The sequence below is a fragment of the Protopterus annectens genome, chromosome 2.part1 (genome assembly GCF_019279795.1).
Source record: "Protopterus annectens isolate FY-2018-M chromosome 2.part1, PAN1.0, whole genome shotgun sequence".
NCBI classification, from domain to species: Eukaryota; Metazoa; Chordata; order Ceratodontiformes; family Protopteridae; genus Protopterus; species Protopterus annectens.
In genome coordinates, this window is record NC_056729.1 from 1,087,131,693 (window position 1) to 1,087,152,631 (window position 20,939).

At 38.0% G+C, this 20,939-nt stretch overlaps 1 protein-coding gene across 1 annotated transcript in view; it reads right to left on the minus strand.

The window, feature by feature from the left end:
* Positions 1-20,939, minus strand: part of LOC122794944 — a 129,873-nt gene that overhangs the window by 82,936 nt on the left and 25,998 nt on the right. The window contains exon 2 of the mRNA XM_044063539.1: positions 20,369-20,520. Within this exon, the coding sequence (XP_043919474.1) occupies positions 20,369-20,520 (152 nt within the window). The remainder of the gene's footprint in view (positions 1-20,368; positions 20,521-20,939) is intronic.

The following is a 20,939-nucleotide window of genomic DNA, read 5'->3' on the forward strand; positions in this document are numbered from 1 at the left end:
GATGCCATGCAATTTCTGATATGTTGAGCAATATAGAATGATTTCCTTTCTACCTTACACATATTGGTCAAAAGCCAGGTTGCTAATAACATACATGTCCAAATCCCTGACTATCAAGTCTACCCTTAGTGGTGTATTACCAGTGGGGTGGTTTCCCAGGGTGAACAACTTCTCAAAGCATACTATCATGCATTTTTTGGCATTGAGTTTTAAGATGTAGCTTTAGCACCAGTCATTTGTGTGTATTAGTCTTTCCTGTAAGATGTTAATGTCTCTGAGGGATTCTATAACTGCTCTTAGTTTGAAATTATCTGTTAACCTTGTTAGCCAGAGGCCCTTCACATTTATCTTGACTTCTGAGAAGTATAAAACCAGGAATCTGAAACCAGTGTCATGGAAAAAAAAAGTACATGGTAAAAAGGAGCACACACAGCTGGACTCTGCAAATTACCTGTCTCTTTGGGAGAAAGTCTCCCCTATCCTAACTTACTGAGTCCTATCTGAGAACCAATCCAGTGGTTAACATAGGGGGTTAGGCCTAATCCATGAGTTTGTTTACAATGCTGAAGTGGGGTAGTGTATCAAATGCTTTAGCCCAGTCAAGGTAGGCAGTATGCACCATTTTGCTCTTGTCTCTTGCCTTAGTGACTTTTTCAAAGAAGTTCACCAGGTTGAGTAGGCATGATATGCCCTTGATGAATCCATACTGGGTTGGATCCAGTGTCTGGAAGTTTCCTATGTCATTATTAATCATCTCCACAATAATTCTTTCCATCACTTTGCATATGTGCCTTGTCAGACTTATGGATCTCTAGTCCCAAGAGTCTTTGGTGGCCCACCCTTTTGCAGAGGGATGACTGCAGCAGTTTTTCACATAGCACAAAGCCTGTGTGGGGGGTATGGTTGAATAGTGGCTCAAGTGGTCCAGATAAGTCATGTTTCATGCTATTTAGATGGCATTCTGGGGTATTATTTGGGCTCATTGATGTGGTGTTCTTGGCCATAAAGAGTGCATCTAGAACCTAATAATAGCTGGAGGGGTTATATTTGATGGTATTTCCTGGGAAGGGAAGCTGGGGTGTAAAACTGAAACTGAATTTGTCAGCCAGCAAATTTGCTATATCTTCTGGCTCCATGTACATGACTCCATTTACAATCAGTTCTGCACAATGTTGTATACTGCCTCGGAAGTTTGGGATATAGCTAAACAAAGCCTAGTGGGTATCCTTAGTGTGGGTGGCTATTTTTACCTCAAAATTGCCTTTGGTAGATTTAATTTGCCCTCTTATTTGTTTGTTTGTTTGGATGTTTGTTTAGACTGATGAGAGAGTTTTCATCCTGCTGGGTGTTGCACTTCCTAATTTTAGCTATGCCATTTTTCCTTTTGTTGTATAACTTGTTTGTGTTAGGATTCCACCAGGGTGCTTTGTTCTAGACTTATTCATAGACACAGTTGACACTATGCAGTTATTAACATGATTGTACAGGATTTCTGTGAACAGTTTCACATAGACAGCTGTGCTCTCTGGGTTTGGGTGGTGGGACTTCAAATTTTGTCAGGTTATCACTTAATAAAAGAAAGCTAGCATAATAATAATTCCTAAATGTAATGGGGTTTGCCAGGGTCATGAAACTGATTTTTATTTCAAAAGTTACAGCATTATGGTCTGACCTTACCAGAGAGGATACTACACTTTGGGGATGGATATATTGTTCTCCCATATTTGTGAGTACCAGGTCCAGTATGTTTGCAACCTTAGTTAGAGTATGGGCTATCTGAACCAGGGTGTCTGTGTTTACAATATCCAGGAATCTCTGGGCCTGTAGGTTTGGAGTCATGTAAGAATCACAGTTTATAGTAAAGTAATGAAGTTCCTATAAATGTGGCATTGGCTAAATGATGTGTCTCTCTAGTAAGTCTAAATACAAGCTACAGGTTTAGAGGGAGATCTATAGCTTCCAAAAATATGATACAGGACTCTGCCTATGGAAATTTGGACACAGAGAAGCTGAAGTGCATCATCCTGTTTGACTAGCCTTGAGGTACGTTTGCTGTTGATTTAGACTGAGACATCTCCACCTTTAGTCCCTGCTTAAAATGTGGAAGGTATTGTATTTCTGCACTGCTGGGGTGCTTTCCATTACTTTAAACTATGTCTTAGTAACTGAACTGATGTCTGCATTATACAGAATATGGACAGCTTGACAGAAGTGGAGTTTCTTGTTTAGGCTCCTGACATTGAGTAGTAACAACTTCAGATTCCCTTAGGTTGGTTTTGCTATATCAGAAGGTTTGTCACTATGGCATTGCCTAAAACAGACAGTAACAGACAGATCAGTAAAACTCTTCTTTAATATATAAAACAAATGTTGAACACTTTCATCCACTAAGCGTGGACGTCATCAGAACAATGTTTAAACACTACAACTCATTTAAATACCCCATTTGTAGGTGCCAAAAATCACTTGTCATAAAAACACAGCTTCCCTTAAAGTGAACCTGTACTCTAAGAGTATATTAAACATTATTACTAATTAATACATAAGGATCCAAGGACAGTAGATATTTCTTGTAAAACTTTCCTTTTAATGCAGGACAACCAAAAACCAAGGACATAAGAGCTTTCGTAGCGCCACTACTTCATCAGATGTATAACATAATACAAAGCACATGTAGCATTTATATAATAACTTACTAAGTCACATGACTAACCTCAATCACTACTAAAAGGCATATGCATTTTAAAACAAATTTAATAATATAAAATATAATATAATATAAAATGACATATAAGAAGTCTTATATAAAAATCTTTTTTATATAAAACAGTTTATTATATAAAAAGTTTTTATCTCTCCTTAATTAATATAATTACAAGAACAATATGCTTATATATATATATATATATATATATAAAAGAAACTGCTAGAAATTTCTGATTTTTCTTTTATTTTATATTAAGGCTTCTAGCTTTCAACTTAGGTTTGATAGGAACCCTATCATTCAGGCCATGACCATAATCTCCCCTTAATCTTATAATCCACTTTGACTCAGTTTATTCATAATTTCAGCAATGTTTCAATTTCTTTTGTAGCATATTTAATCAACAGTTGCATGTATTTGTAGCTGCTTTCTAAATTAATCTGTTGCCATTCTGCTAACATTTCAGGTATATTGTTACCTTGTGTGGGCATAACTAAAATTCTAAGTCCTCCAAGCACAATTTTCTCTTTTAAGCAGACTTCTAGATGGAAATTTTGATATTGTTGTTGTTTCAGCTTAAATATATATAGACACTACCTCTTATTTAAGAGTTTCACTCATCCATTCTAAACAATCAATAGATTTTTTAGATGTAAGCATCTTAACAGATATGGAGGGCAATGTAACTACAAAATTATATAGAAAGCCGCATTATTGCAACCAGTTTCTGCATAAAGAAAGTATGCACCCTGCACATGTCTTTAAAAGTGTAGTTAACAGTCAGATGTATAGCGCATCAAGATTAAATGTTGAAAATGAAGATTTTGTTCAACAAAAAGAATACTTAGAAACAGCATTTACTGCCAGAGGCTACGATAAAAAGGAAATTAACAAAAGTAATAGAAATATTAAAGAGTTAAGAAGTAGTAAAGCCAAACCTTATTATGGCAAGAGGTATAATACAGATAATTTAATGAATACACACAAAAATGTAAATAGTGGCATTAAAATGTGTATTCAATATTCAAATGATATCAGAGAATATATTAATATTATAGAAAAGCACTGTAAAATTTTAACCACTGATGGAACTATGGAGAGTATAATAGATGAAAAACCCAAATTTATTTTTTAAAATATTTCAAATGAATAACGCTATTAATAGGATACACCAAAGGAGTAAGCAAAAGCCAACAAGCAATGATGCCACCAGTTTAATAAAAACATAGCATATATTCTAAATACATAACAGATTAAGCGCTTTCATCCACTGCAATGTGGACTTCTTCAGAATTAATTAATTAATCAAACAGTTGGCTCCTTTATATGTTTTCTGGCACCAAATGCAAATTTCAAACTTTAAAGAAACATGCTGCATAAAAACATTATATATATATATATATATATATATATATATATATATATATATATATATATATATATCTTTCTGTAGCTTCAAACTGATCTACATGTGTGAACTGAATAAATGAATATTTCTATAACATTAACTCTTATTCTTATAATAATAATTAATTCTAATAAAAACATATAAAAACATCATACTATACATTCTCCATTTAAAAACACATTACAATAGACAAAAACCTGGTTGTAATACATTTGCAAACCCTTGCACTGCTAATAGCTACCTATCAATTGGTGTTTACAATATATAACATGTGATGAACATAAGAATTTTTTTTACAATAATAATCTATTTCATAAAATAATATAATATAATATCTCATTACAACTGGTAAAAAATAAAGTATGTTGAAATTGGGTGTATTAATAATTGGGTAATATCAGTTTCGTACTAATATGTTTCCTTCACCAAAATGAACTTATTGTATTGTTGTATAGTATTTTCTTGAATGATATATAGCTGTTGTTCAGCATTCCCTATATGTACCTTTGTAACATGGGCTTTATGGTTATGTAGTCATTTAAGCCTGGTGTAGTTGAGGCATCTGATGAAATTTGCCATATCACTTCTCTTTTTCCTAAGATGGCTTTATGATTGCCACCTCTAGATCCCATGCTTAGTTGTTCCAATATGGCAAAGCCTTAATAGAAAATAAAAGAAAAATCAGAAATTTCTAGCAGTTTCTTTTTATATATATATATATATATATATATATATATATATATATATATATATATATATATATAAAAGCATATTGTTCTTGTAATTATATTAATTAAGGAGAGATAAAAACGTTTTTATATAATAAACTTTTTTATATAAAAAAATGTATATAAGACTTCTTATATGAGTCATTTTATATTATATTTTATATTAATGAATTTGTTTTAAAATGCATATGCCTTTTAGTAGTGATTGAGTTTAGTCATGTGACTTAGTAAGTTATTATATAAGTGTTACATGTGCTTTGTATTATGTTATACATCTGATGAAGTAGCATCGCTATGAACGCGCTTATGTCCTTGGTTTTTGGTTGTCCTGCATTAAAAGGAAAGTTTTACAAAAAATATCTGCTATCCTTGAATCCTTACGTATCTGTTGTGTGGATTACAATTTCTTTTTGGATTCAAGTACTGGCTGGGGGTTTGTGGTTTGTGTCTTCAATAAATTATTACTAATTAATTCATTAACTTATATCTAAATATTTAATGTATGCACCTCACCATGTCAGAATATCTTAATATTAATACATATAGAATACAAAATAAATTAATAAAAAATAATAATTTTTTTGATTAATGTAACATTAATCAACTAATAAAATTAATACAACATATAAAATGCAGCTTCCATACACTATTCAATTCCTTTTAACTAAAATTGGTTTAATGGGTATATGATCACTGAGACCAGGCAGTGTAGATGTATCCAAGATGTATCCATTAGCAATTGCCACCAAACCTCTTTATAACCCAAGGTAGCTTTATAATTGCCCCCCCCCCCGCGAATCCATCTCTATATTTTCCAAAATGGTAAACTTAAATGCGTGGCCATCCCCACATTTTTCTATATGCCTATATAAGGCATTATTGCTGTCCATTCTTCTGATACTATATAGATGATCATAGATTCTCTTTTTGAGACTCCTCTCAGTTTTTCCTGTATAGTAACATGAGCATGCCATGCACTTTGCTAAATATATTACTAATTTAGAATTACAATTACTCTGCCTGAATTTAATTTTGGTTTTATTTATATTGTTCAAAATAATTCCTTCTTCCTCCAATATGGCATGACATTGAGTACAACAACCACATTTGGTTTTGTGTTTAGTTCTTGCATCTACCCCCCTTCCAACACTACCCTGTTCCAAGTACTTCTTAATATTACAGCCCATCTTGAATACAAAAGTGGGCTTATCACCTATAATGTCCTTAATCTCATTGTCCGCCATCAGACTATTCCAATTGTTAATCAATATACCTTTGACTTTATTAACATGGGGAGTGTATTCAAGTATGCAAGCTCGCTGATAATTAATATCTTTAACATTGCCTTTATTAACCTTGACAACAGCATCATCCCCCCTATTTTTCAAACCTAAAAGGAGGATATCTATTACCCCATTCTTCAGCTACATACTTCTTAACATCTTCCATCATATGTTTAGGATATCCCCTTTCCCCTAAATAAGCCAGTAATGAATTCCAACTCATCTATCATATCTATATAGGTGGAGGTCATATGAGCTGCTCTTATACATTGTCCCTTGAAAATATTTTGCATTAATTTTCTAGGGTGGTTACTTGAATATTCAAGATAGCTATTTGAGAAGGTACTTTTCCTATATATTCCTGACTTGAATCTATTTACTCCATTAGAAATATAGGTGTCCAAGTACGCTATCCCCTCTCTATTACTTGTATGAGAAAATTTAAAAAACTACTACTATTATTTAGATATTCAGTAAAAGAATTTAGGCATTCAGGTGAACCATCCCAAAGGATAAAAATGTTGTCCAAAAATCTGGAGTAATGTCTGATGTGCTTGAAAAATCCTCTATTGAAGATGACAGTGTCTTCCTAATCCAACATGACCAGGTTGGCAAACAGGGGGGCACAAGCGGCCCCCATCGCTACCCCCCTGGTCTGCCGAAAAATTCACCCTCAAAGTAGATGTAGTTGTGGTCCAGCACAATCGACATACACTCCAGAATAAGACAGGCAGTATCCCACTCTAAACTACCATATTTTCTTATACTATTACAAAACCCCTGCAAGCCCTCCTACTTAGGGATACATGAATAGAGGTCTACAACATCAGCAGTTGCATAAATTAACCCTTCCTTCCATAAATTAGGGATAAGACTTTCCAAAACCTCTTATTAGTCTTTGACCATATGGGGAATTTTATCATAGATATGTTTTAACCAAGTGTCAATTGCCACTCCTAAAGGAAACATTTTAGAATGGCTGCCTGAAATAATAGGACGAAATGGGGGGGTTAGTGATGCTTTTATGAATTTTGGGAAAACCTACGATGGTAGCTAATGCAGGAAATTCAACCTTCAAAACATTATATGTGTCACTGGTAATTCTAAAAATTCCTCTATGTACATGTCAATGCGTTTATACGCTATATGTATTTCATTAATTACCAGACAACTGAAGAATCTCATACATTTTCGTGGTATATTCCATAGCATCATAAATAACCACTCCACCCCCCCTTGTCCGGCTTCATCACACAGATGTTCAAATCTTCCTTAAGGTCCTTAAGAATTTTTAACTCATCACCAGTTAAATTGCATCTAGTGTTACTAACCCTAATATTATTTTGAAGTTTAGATATCTCTTTTGTAACCAATTTCTCAAATACTGTTACACTAGGATGCGTAGGTGGAACATAAACACTTTTTTTAAGTGTATTTTTGCTACTAAGAAAATGTTCGCCTGAACTCTAAACCTTATCTTTAAACATAATAGCTAAATTGATTTTTTGAAGGAAGAGTTTGATCTCACTTAAACAGTCAACTAAATGGAAGCACGTAGTTGGAATATATTTCATTCCTCTAGATAATAAATCAAAATGTACTGTTACTAGTACCAAACTGGTGTAGTTATAAATCTTAAAATTATTAAAACTGTTAACCACCTCATCAGTAACTATGTTACCACTAACAATCCTATTTGCATCTTCACAGATTGCTAATGTCTCACATTCTCCCTCCAAAACTGATCCTTGTGATATCCTTGTGAGGCATGACATTTGTTCTGTCTCCAAGTCCCATCTTTTCTCCACTTCGAGTGTTGTTCCTGTTTCCAACCTCTCTGAAAATTTAATCTATCACCCCCAAAATGTGCATTGGCCACATCATATGTTGCTTCCCTATCGTCATATTCCCTTCTTATTGTAATACCCCCTCTTGTACTTATTTCCATACTTACCTTCCTTCCAAGGGTACACTGCATCATTTTTATACTGCTCTACATCTCCAGCAATCTTCCTACTTTTTTTACCATGAATTTTTTGTACCTTCTTTTCAGCAATGTTAAATTGCTTAACATATAATTTCTTCCACTGTGAAATTAATAGATCGTTGACAATAGTATGGTTAAGCTTTTCAACTTCCTTCATTAAAATACATAACCTCTCATCATTCAACTTAATCAACAATTTCATAAAATCAAATCCAAACTGATTAAATAATTGATTAAATTCATGACGTGTTTGTTTCTGTAACAATAACACCCATAGAGTTTTTGAAAAAACGTAACCCCATAGGAACAATATTTAACATCAAACACTTAAGATATGCATTGTCCAATTTCAAACCATTAATCATGTTTAACGTTTTACCAAGAGAATATATATAGTCTTTCAAGGTTCCAGTAGATGCAACATCAGTATGCAAATCAGTGCCCTTTTCCTGAACCACATTGCCAAATTCACAATTGGTTTGAAACAAATTAGTTAAATAAGTTCCACCCTGCCCCTTATTGTCTTTAACATTGTAATTAGTTCCAGGACTAGACCTCCGTCTAACTGTACCTTTTTCAGCCATTCCTGTCTTTGTGACATTCCCTGCCACACTCGAATATGTCCAAGTCGGTAGAGCTCTTTTTGGCTTGGCTCCAGTACGCTTTGCTTCATCCTCACAATCATACAGCAAGAAATCGAAGGTAAAATCATTAACGGTTATTTTACTGCTGTCCCTTGGCTCTGAATGAGCCTGTGAGGCTGAAATGTCTATTGCAGTACCCCCACTAAAACCCAGACCCTGGCCATTTGGAATATCAGATGTCCATTCAGTACTGATTAACACATTACCGGCACTTAACAACTGCACTTGCCTGCTTTTCTATGTCAGAGTATCTCTACCGAGCTCCATACCCTGACCGTTGATTTCCGGATATCAAATTAACAGAACCATGCGTCTGCATTCTAACAACTAAGTTTACACCGGCTTGTGTAAACATTTCTATGAGTCTATTTACTTCACCTCTTAAGGTAGAGACTTCCGATTGAAGTCTATATATATATCCTCTCTCCCAATCGGCAAATGTACAGGGGAAACATCTCCCAATGAGTCCATGGCTAACAACTGCAGAAATAATGGAGTGTTCAGCCTACAAATAACCAAGAAGCCACAACAAGTTGAACGCTGACTGCCTCAGACTCCGCAGGAAGACACCAACAGATGGATCAGTAAAACTCTTCTTTAATATAAAAAACAAACAAATGCTGAGTGTTTTCATCCACTAAGTGTGGACTTCATCAGAACAATGTTTAAACACTACCCCCCCTTTAAGGTTTGAAAAATAGGGGGGATAACACTGTTGTCAAGGTTAATAAAGGCAATGTTAAAGATATTGATTATCAGTGAGCTTGCATACTTGAATACACTCCCCATGTTAATAAAGTCAAAGGTATATTGATTAACAAGTGGAATATTCTGATGGTGGACAATGAGATTAAGGATATTATAGGTGATAAGCCCACATTTGTGTTCAAGATGGGCTGTAATATTAAGAAATACTTGGAACAGGGTAGTGTTGGAAGGGGGGTAGATACAAGAACTAAACACACAAACAAATGTGGTTGTTCTAATCAATGTCATGCCATATTGGAGGAAGAAGGAATTATTTTGAGCAATATAAATAAAACCAAAATTAAATTCAGGCAGGGTAATTATAACTCTAAATTAGTAATATATTTGACCAAGTGCATGGCTTGCTCATGTTACTATATAGGAAAAACTGAGAGGAGTCTCAAAAAAAAGAATCTATGACCATCTATGTAGTATCAGAAGAATGGACAGCAATAACGCCTTATATAGACATATAGAAAAATGTGGGGATGGTCATGCATTTAAGTTTGCCATTTTGGAAAATATAAAGATGGATCCACAGGTGGGGGGGGGGCAATTATAAAGCTACCTTGGGTTATAAGGAGGTTTGGTGGCAATTGCTAATGGATGCACCTACACTGCCTGGTCTCAATGATCATATACCCATTAAACCAATTTTAGTTAAAAGGAATTGAATATTGTATGGAAGCTGCATTTTATATGTTGTATTCATTTTATTAGTTGATTAATGATACATTAGTCAAAAAATTATTAATTATTATTTTTTATTAATTTATCTTGCATTCTATATGTATTAATATTAAGATATTCTGACGTGGTGAGGTGCATACATCAAATATTTAGATATAAGTCAATAAATTAATTAGTAATAATGTTTAGTATACTCAGAGTACAGGTTCGCTTTAAGGGAAGCTGTGTTTTTATGACAAGTGATTATTTGGCGCCTAAAAATGGGGTGTTTAAATGAATTGTAGTGTTTAAACATTGTTCTGATGAAGTCCACACTTAGTGGATGAAAGCGCTCAACATTTGTTTGTTTTATATATTAAAGAAGAGTTTTACTGATCCATCTGTTGATGTCTTCCTGAGGAGTCTGAGGCAGTCAGCGTTCAACTTGTTGTGGCTTCTTGGTTGTTATTTGTAGGCTGAACACTCCATTATTTCTAAAAAAGGGCAGTGGGAGAGGGCAACATTTTTAACAATATTTGAAAACCTAGAGGGAACAGGTACAGACATCTCTGGCAAAGCAATGTGGACTGTTGACCATATCCACCCATGCTGACAAAGGTACCCCTTGGAATGACATCAGAAACTAAGACAATTGTTGAAGTTTATTTATTTATGTATTTATTTAACATTTGTTTACTGGGGTGGTCTGACCGGGTCTACAGAACCCATTTTCAGCAGAAGTTAGTCATCTTCTGCCCATATTGTGGCATCATCCTTGGTGAAAACAGAATGCCAAGCACATACCAGCCTGGAACACATAGTCCGAGAGCTCCATAATGGCTCTCTTCATATAGTCTCAGAAGGTATAGAGTCTAGGGAGGTATGTCTCAGGTCATTGACAGTCATATAGACTATGACTAAATTATACTGGTACTTGTTGTTTAATGACTTGAGTGTGTGAGTGGTTTTGCAGATCCTTGCTCCTGATAGACAATTGACCATAACTTTCTCCTTATTTAGCCTGGTGAGCAGGACATCTGTATTTCTTATAATGTAGTCTCCTGTGACTAATAAATTGGGTAATATGTTGGCTTGCCTTATGAACTTTGCAGTTTTGGCTCCAAGGAGAGTGGCTGTATGCATTGTGTTGGGTGTTGTTTTAGCAAAGTGTTTTTAGGGTTGTTGAGGATATATTTTTAGGATGAATGTCTGGAAGGTCTGTGGGCTTTAGGAAGGTTACTTTTAAGTGCTTCAGCATATATTGTTCCATGTGTTAGTTCAGTACCATGTGTGGTCAGTGTATGCTGTTTATACTGCTGATGAACTACATTAGCAAACAGGTCAAAGAGGACAGATCAACAAAGGTACTGTATGCAGATGATGTGTCATTACAGGCAGACTCTGAACAAGACATTCTGCAAAGGATAGGGGAATAGAATGTAAAACTGAAGGCACATGGGATGAAACTAAGTACAGATAAGTCAGTTGTAATGGCAGCAAATGGGGGAAAATCAGAAGAAGATAAAAGGGAAGCAGTGGAACAAGTTAACAGCTTCAAGTATCTAGGAGGGATGAGGAGAAGGAAAGTCTGAATGAGGAGATCAAAGCTAGAATCAGAGGGGCTGCAGCCATCTGACACAAAGTGTCAGATGTAGTGTGTGACAGAAAAATAGCAAAGAAGCTGAAAAGTAAGGTGTAGAAAACAGGGACATGACCAGTACTACTGTATGGCACAGAAACCCGGGCAGTAAATGCAGAGCAGTTGGGGAGGCTAAGGTAATGGAAATGACGTGCCTGAAACTAGTGGTGGGATGCACACCATGGGACGGACAAAGAAATGAGACCATAAGAGCAGCAGAAGCCAAGCTACTCAATTGTAAGATAGGTCAAAGAGATCAGATTGCGGTGTTTGGGCACATGTGTGAAAATTCAGAAGGCAATCTGCTGAAGAAGATTTGAGAAAGAAAGAAGGCAAGAGGAAATAAGGGCATCCATCAAAGTGGTGGATAGACTGTGTGAGAGAAGACTTGTGATAGTTAGGCATAGGTTCATAGGTTCATAGATGTGTACTAGGCTAATGGCCCTGGAGCCTTTACAAGCCTAGCCCATAGAAGTGCCCTGTGGCATCATGCTGCTTGACGCTAGTTCCCAGTGCCTCTATCAGGTAGAGCCACTGGAAGTGATTCCCCAGGGTGAACTTTGTATTACCCATCCACTCATCAAGATTTCTTTTGAAGGGAGACAGCGAGGTGCTCTGCTTGACATGTATGGGAAGACTATCCCAGAGTATGGGCAGTCTCTGGATGAGGAACCTGTCCCTTTAGCATGTTCTGTTGATTGTGGTAATGAGGTTGAGGTCTCAAGCAAAGATTGCCTCTAAGTAGGAGATATGAGACAGAGAATAGCTGGAGTCTTTTGAGTCTGCCCATGTAGGGCATGTGTTTAATGCCTAGGATCCTCTTCATGAACTCCTGTAGCCTCTCCAGCTGTTGCAGGTGTCTAGAGAGGTACATGCCAAATGGGGCATTGTACTCGATGACTGGCCTAATGAGGGAAGAGTAGAGGGAGACAATGACCTCTTTCTTCCTGGATGCAAAACCCTTGGTAATGAGATGTGCCACAAAGAAGGACTTTCTGACCCCAGGGGCAATGTGGTGGTCGAAGGAGAGGTTGCTATCAACCTGCATTCCCAGATCTCTTATTACACCTTCAGTGTTCAGTGAACTCCCATCGATGTGGTAATTAGTGGGAACTGAGTTTTTACCAAAGGGGATGACGACACATTTTTTGGTGTTAAGCTTAAGGCCATGGTTTCGACACCAGTCATTGGTCTCAGTGAGGGCTTTCTGTAGGATGTCTGCATCACTTGGAGAGTTAATAATGGCTCCCAGCTTGCAGTCATCTGTGAACTTGATCAGCCAGAATCCCTTTGTGTTGGCCTGGACTTCTGAGAAGTAGATGCCGAACAGGAAAGGACCGATCCCTGTGGGATTCCACTCGTGACTGGTCAGCAGTCTGACTTGGAGTTTGTTACTTTTACACTGTGTTCTATCTGTGAGCCAATTTGCAACCCACCTAGTGATATAGGGGTTGCTGCCTAGTTTGGTGACTTTATTAATAACTGACTCTCAAAGAAAGTACAAGAGTAGTACTGAATCAATACAGTTGGTGACAGTTGACATGACACCCTGACCTGACGTAGGAAAATGGAAAAGGGGGGGTTGATGATGATGATGATGATAATGTGGTGCACAGTATGTTCCTGACAGGAAAGCATGGACCACAAGTAGCATGCCACCTGGGGGCAAACTACTCAGTGACTCTAAGCATTTTAGTCACATTGACTAATGCCATCCAAAAAAAACCAGCGTTGAATATTTTCTGGTGCTAAGTGGGTTGAGGACCTGGCCTACCCTGACCTATGCTAGAAGCCATGCAAATGGTGAAAGAGTTTTACTAACCCCTGTTGGCTAGTGTGTGCCCACCATAAAGCCCAGCAGCCCTGAGTGAGTAAGCCAATGGCTGGCTGGTGTCCAACAGCTCAAACAGGGTTAACTGAGAAAGTACTGTTGAGTGAAGTGTGAACTTAAAGCTAATCAACCTGCCAAAACTAACTAAGGATTGTGCAAAGCCATCCTTAGTGAAATGGTTGGTCTTGAGCATAAACCACAGGTGACAACAGTCAGTAACAAGCAGTTTTCGAAGAAGGCCATAAGTTTAACAGAGACTAGGTTGAAGGCCTGGACATTGACTGAATCAAAGGTTCAAGGAAATACTCATGGCTCTAGCACCTGAGGAAGACAAGGAGATGGGTGGAGCCAAAGAAGAATCCAGCATTTCAAAACAACATGTGTGAAGACAGCTCAAAAAATGTGTGGTTGAGATAGGTATGGAAATATATCTCATGAAGAAAGACAGTAGTGAAATGTAGAAGTATAAGAAATTATCCAAAGAAAGAAAGAATGCAGAAAGAAGTAGAAGACAAAAAAAATGAATCAGGCTAAGAAGAAATGCTGACTGACAAAGAGTTAAAGAGAACTGTCACAATTGCAAAAAAAATTGTTAGACTAACTCTCCCAACGTCTGGAAAGGGGCCAAGCAGATGCAGAGGGCACAAAGAAGATGTTTCAGATTGCACAGCAACAGAAGAATGATAAAGAACATAGTCATTATACACTATTCATACTGGACACCAGCAACAATCTGCTCAACAACCCAGACTGGATCAATAGCAGATGGAAAGAGTACTTCAAGAAGCTTATGTATAAAGGAAACTCTATACAACCTGTACTGCTACATGCACCTACCTAGAAGAAATGCACACTAAGATAAATTAAGTCAGGGAAAGTGGCAGGCTTTGACAGACTCATGGCAGAGATTATCAAGATGTTTAATGCATTAGGGAAGAAATGGAGCTCCTAAGGGTTCATATCACAGTATGGAGAGAGAGGCATACCTCGGATGAATGGAAAATAAGCAGTCTATTGTCAGTGTACAAAAACAAAGGGGACATTCACAACTGTGGGCAGTACAGAGATATCAAACTCCTATAACTTTGCATGAAAGTGCGGGAGAAGCTGATTGATACATTAATATGGAGTAATAAACTGTAATATGGGACATTTGCAGATCATATTCAGAAGAGGATGCAGAAGAATTGACATGATGTTTGCAGTGAAACAGATAGTAGAGCAGTTGTAGAAGCTGGTGCTGAGGAAAGACTCCAACTGTTCCTTCGTAGTCCTGAAGAAAGCATATGGCAAGGTCCTAGGAAAGCTGATTTGGACAGGCTTGTAATGGTTCAAAGTCCCAGAAACAATTGTAGAATTAGCGCATGATATATATATAAACACCAATGACTCGAGAAGACCACATTGCAGTGGTTTGCTCACATGTGCAGGAAAGCAGGAGAAGAGGAGAATATCTGGTAAAGCAGATTTGGGAGAGACAAAAAGAAGGCAAGTTTAGATCATCCAGCCAGAAGGTGTACGAATTACATGAGATATGACCTCTGACAGTTGGGCATGGCTATCAAAGAAGGTAAGACAGATATATAGAATAGATAGACATTGCTGTTTTTCTTTACATACAACTATAAAAGAAAAGGAGTGTTATGTCTACACAGCTTTGCATATGATATGATTACATCCACATTGACTGGACACATTATTCATGCAGCACAAATATGCAACTGAAGATTCTGCAGTTACTTTGCTTTTATACATACTTGTGTGTGTGTGTGTGTGTGTGTGTGTGTGTGTGTGTGTGTGTGTGTGTGTGTGTGTGTGTGTGTGTGTGTGTGTGTGTGTGTGTGTACGTCCATCTGCTGCCCCCCCCCCCAGTCATCTCTCAGCCCTGATTTGGTCAGCAAGGTGGGAGCCCTCATCATCATCATCTTTCGGCTTTTCCCATTAGGGGTCGCCACAGCGGATCATCTCTTTCCATTTCTTCCTATCCTCTGCATCTTGCTCTGTCACACCAACTGCCTGCATATCCTCTCTCACCACGTCCATAAACCTAATCTTAGGCCTTCCTCTTTTCCTCTTACCTGGCAGCTCCATCTTTAGCAGCTTTTTCCCAATATACCCATCATCCCTCCTCAGCACATGTCCAAACCAACGCAATCTCGTCTCTCTTGCTTTGTCTCCAAACTGTCCAACATGAGCTGACCCTCTAATATACTGATTCCTAATCCTATCCATCCTAGTCATACCAAGTGCAAATCTTAACATCTTTAACTCTGCCACATCCAGCTCTGACTCCTGCCTTTTTGTCAATGCCACTGTCTCCAACCCATATAACATAGTTGGTCTCACTACTGTCTTGTAGACCTTCCCTTTCACTCTTACTGGTACCCGTCTGTCACAAATCACTCCTGACACTCTTCTCCATCCATTCCACCCTGCCTGTACTCTCTTCTTCACCTCTCTTCCACATTCACCATTACTCTGAACTGTTGATCCCAAGTACTTAAACTCGTCCACCTTTACCAACTCTACTCCCTGCATCCTCACGATTCCTATACCCTCCCTCTCATTTATACACATATATTCTGTCTTAGCCCTGCTGACCTTCATTCCTCTGCTCTCTAGAGCATATCTCCACCTCTCCAGAGTCTCCACAACCTGATTCCTACTCTCACTACAGATCACAATGTAATCTGCAAACATCATAGTCCACAGGGCCTCCTGTCTGATCTCATCTGTCAACCTGTCCATCACTACTGCAAATAAGAAAGGACTCAGAGCTGATCCTTGATGTAATCCCACCTCCAGATTAAACAGATCTGTCACTCCCACTGCAGTCCTCACCACTGTCACACTACCCTTGTACATATCCTGTACCACTCTTACATATTTCTCTGCCGCTCCCGACTTCCTCATACAATACCACAACTCTTCTCTAGGCACCCTGTCATATGCTTTCTCTAAGTCCACAAAGACACAATGCAACTCCTTCTGACCTTCTCTGTATTTCTCCAATAGCACTCTCAGAGCAAACACCGCATCTGTAGTGCTCTTTCCTGGCATGAAACCATACTGCTGATCACTAATCATCACCTCCCTTCTTAACCTAGCTTCTACTACTCTCTCCCATAACTTCAAGCTGTGACTGATCAATTTTATCCCTCTGTAGTTACTGCAGCTCTGCACATCACCCTTATTCTTAAAGATAGGTACCAAAACACTTTTTCTCCACTCCTCAGGCATCCTCTGACTTTCCAAAATTTCATTAAACAATCTATTAAAAATTCCACTGCCATTTCTCCTAAGCACCTCCATGCTTCCATTGGGATGTCATCTGGGCCAACAGCCTTTCCATTCTTCATCCTCTTCATAGCTGTCCTTACTTCCTCCTTGCTAATCTGTTTCACTTCCTGATTCACTATCCCATCATCATCCAACCTTATCTCTCTCTCATTCTCTTCATTCATCAGCCTCTCAAAATACTCTTTCCATCTACTCAACACACTGTCCTCTCTTGTGAGTACCTTTCCCTCACTATGCTTTATCACCTTTACTTGCTGGACATCTTTCCCAGCTCTGTCCCTCTGTCTAGCCAATTGGTACAGGTCCTTTTCTCCCTCTTTAGTGTCCACTCTCTCATACAACTAACCATACACCTTATCCTTAGCTATCGCCACCTCTCTCTTTGCCATGCGCCTCATCTCCTTATACTCATGTCTACTTTCTTCATCTCTTTGACAATCCCACTTCTTCGCCAGCCTCTTCCTCTGTATACTCTCCTGTACTTCCTCATTCCACCACCAGGTCTCCTTGTCCTCCTTCCTCTGTCCAGATGTCACACCAAGCACCTTTCTAGCAAGTCTGCCTTACTAGTTCTGCAGTAGTTACCCAGCTATTCGATAACTCTCCACTGCCTCCCAGTGCCTGTCTTAACTCTTCCCTAAACTCCACTTCACAATCACCCTTTTTTAACTTCCACCATTTAATCATTGGCACTGCTTTCACACTCCTCCTCCTCTTCTTGATCACCAACATCATTCTACAGACCACCATTCTATGCTGCTTAACTACACTTTCCCCTGCCACCACTTTACAGTCTCCAATCTCCTTCAGACTGGCCCTCCTACATAGGATATAATCCACCTGTGTGCATCTTCCTCCACTCTTGTATGCCACCCTATGCTCCTCCCTCTTCTTAAAATACGTATCCACCACAGCCATGTCCATCCTTTTCGCAAAATCCACAATCATCTGACCTTCTGCATTCCTCTCCTTAACACCATACCTACCCATCACTTCCCCATCCCCTCTGTTCACTTCACCAACATGCCCATTAAAGTCTGCTCCAATCACTAGTCTCTCACCCTTGGGTACACTCACCATAGCTTCATCCAACTCACTCCAAAATTTCTCTTTCTCATCCATCGCACACCCAACTTGTGGAGCATATGCACTAACAACATTCATCATTACACCATCAATTTCGAGCTTCATAAACATCACTCTGTCAGACACTCTCTTCACGTCTAAAACACTCTTGGCATATTGTTCCTTTAGTATAACCCCTACCCCATTTCTCCTGCCATCCACACCATGATAGAACAATTTGAACCCATTTCCTAAACACCTGGCCTTACTTCCCTTCCATCTGGTCTCTTGCACGCACAATATATCAACCTTCCTTCTCTCCATCATATCAGCTAGCTCTCTTCCTATACCAGTCATACTGCCAACATTCAAAGTTCCTACCCTCACTGCTACACTACTAACCTTCCTCCTCTCTTCCTACCTTCGGGCATGCCTTCATCCTCCTCTTCTCCTTCGGCCAACAGTAGCCCAATTTCCGCCAGCACCTTGTTGGATAACAGTACTGGTGGCAGTCGTTGTTAACCCGGGCCTCGACTGATCCGGTATGTAAATATGAAATTTTCACGCCATAAGTTACGTGGCAGAATTTTTACGCCGGATGCCCTTCCTGACGCAACCCTCCCCATTTATCCGGGCTTTGGGCTGGCGCAAAGAAATGCACTGGCTTGTGAGAGCCCTATGGCCCATTTATTCTCAGGAGGTGAGGCTAAGTATTCTGGTAATGGTGTTACCATCCACGAGGAGGGTTTTCTTTTTTTTTTTTTTTTTTTTTTTTTTACTGGCCCTAATCCCATCCCCTTATAGCTTTCTTTAGGCTCTATAAGTACTGCTTTGCATGATGGTGGCTGTATACCATAATATGCAACAGCACTCAGTTTAAGTCACAAAATATGTAGTGTAATATCCCTAAGCTCGGGCTGTAGAAAATGCTCCTACATTCCCATAGGTGTCATCTCTGCAGCAAACCAAAGTAGCCTCTTTCTCCCAAGATGGTGTGCCAGTGTAGACCAGTCATTTTAACATCCACTTTTTAGTTCTTCCACTGCTCTTGCTTCTAATCAAGCACGGGACGTCTGAGCTTTAGTCACAGTCTTCTCACTTTATACCACATGGCCAGGTGAATCTCCAATACTCATTAATGCCTTAGTGTGAATATATATTCCGTGCATATACAGACACATACACACACACACACACACACACACACACACACACACACACACACACACACACACGGATTGCTGTGTTCCCTACTGTTTTAGTGTGGACTCCTCCAAAGCACCTTGTATATGCATTTGACCAGTAAAGTGCTTTAATGTGTGTTTGACCATGGGTCCTTCACCCTTAGTCCCCTGAGTGGCATTCCTATACCTGTTGGTATTCAGTGAGCTGTTGAAATAAAAAGCACTCAATTTGTTTCTGCATGCCATTCTTTTCAGTGCCAACTGACAGATATGCTGCAGTCCTGTTTTTAATCATCACATCTGTTACACTGGCACTCAAAACTGTGTTCCAGGCTACAGACTCACTTTCTGCAGAAGGTAACTCTTAACTGGGTCATTCATGTTTCTAACAGATGCATCAGTAGGTCTACACATGAAGATATAATGATAATCAGAGATCCTATGCATATCTCTCAACTGTTCAGATTCTTGAAGAATGTCCAGAAGTTTACCTCATCTTTTTGGCCTGTTCCTAATAAAATGTATGGTTTCTGCCTGGCAAATAATTGAGGAATGAAGTCAATAAATACTAACAGACATTTGAACTTCAGACTTCATATATTTGGGGATTAGCCCATATTAGTTGAAGCTTAGCACTAGCAAGACATGTTTTGTGTGTGTGTGTGTGTGTGTGTGTGTGTGTGTGTGTGTGTGTGTGTGTGTGTGTGTGTGTAGAGCTCTTTTCTATGCCGCAGCAATTAATATGAAATCACTAAAAAGTTTTACTTAATATTCACCGCTAATATAAAATGTTCAAGTATTCATGATAACTTCCCAAAAATATTTTAAGTGCCACATCTACAACAATAGAGCAAAAAAGCACTTCTAGATCTTTAGTTATGTTTTAAGGTAATGGCAGGGGACAGTTAAAATACACAAAGACTATAATAAACAGCATGGCTGGCTGCATGTAGGGTAAGACAGATAACAGGTAGATAAGGAAAGTGACATAATTTTACATGTATTTATTTACTTTACCATTGAATTTTGTTTTGATATGTATATACATACTATTGACATGAAATGATCATTAAGGTTTAGTAGGACAAGTAACTAACTTTAAAATTAAAACTTTTTCTAGGTTTTATGTTTAAAGTTAGGCAAAAATATTCAGATTCTGTGTTTAAAAGGTATACTTACATTCAGAATATAGACTGTAACATTGTTACCACACCAGTTTTGCACAGAAACCCAAATTCCATTTTCACACTTCTGTGCTTCAGATGGGCAATTTTGCTGGGAAATAACTCCTTCTAGGCAATCTTCAAATTTCGTGGTATTACCACTATGTGCTACAAAACAAAATAATTTATATACTTTATTGGGAAGGTTATAAATAATAGTAAAGTTGTATGACATACTAACCGTGCAAGTCAGATATTAATGTATATTTCCAAATTCTATCAACCTGCTATTAAAGGATTCAAAATTGGTAATTTACAGAGATGCATTAGATATTATTACGATTTTAAAAATTAAATAATAGGAGGATGTGATAGAATTTCAGAATTACAATTGAACATTATGCTGTTTTCTGTCAAGAGGGATAGTTTTCAACTGAACTGAGACAAATCTGAATCGGGACAAATCTCAGCAGAATCAGGGACAATCATGGACAATCTGGGACACTTTTTAAAATATTAACACTGTTAACTTGAAATATTGACAGAATAAGAGGATGTGAACACATTTGCTGAAGTAAAGCAAGTCT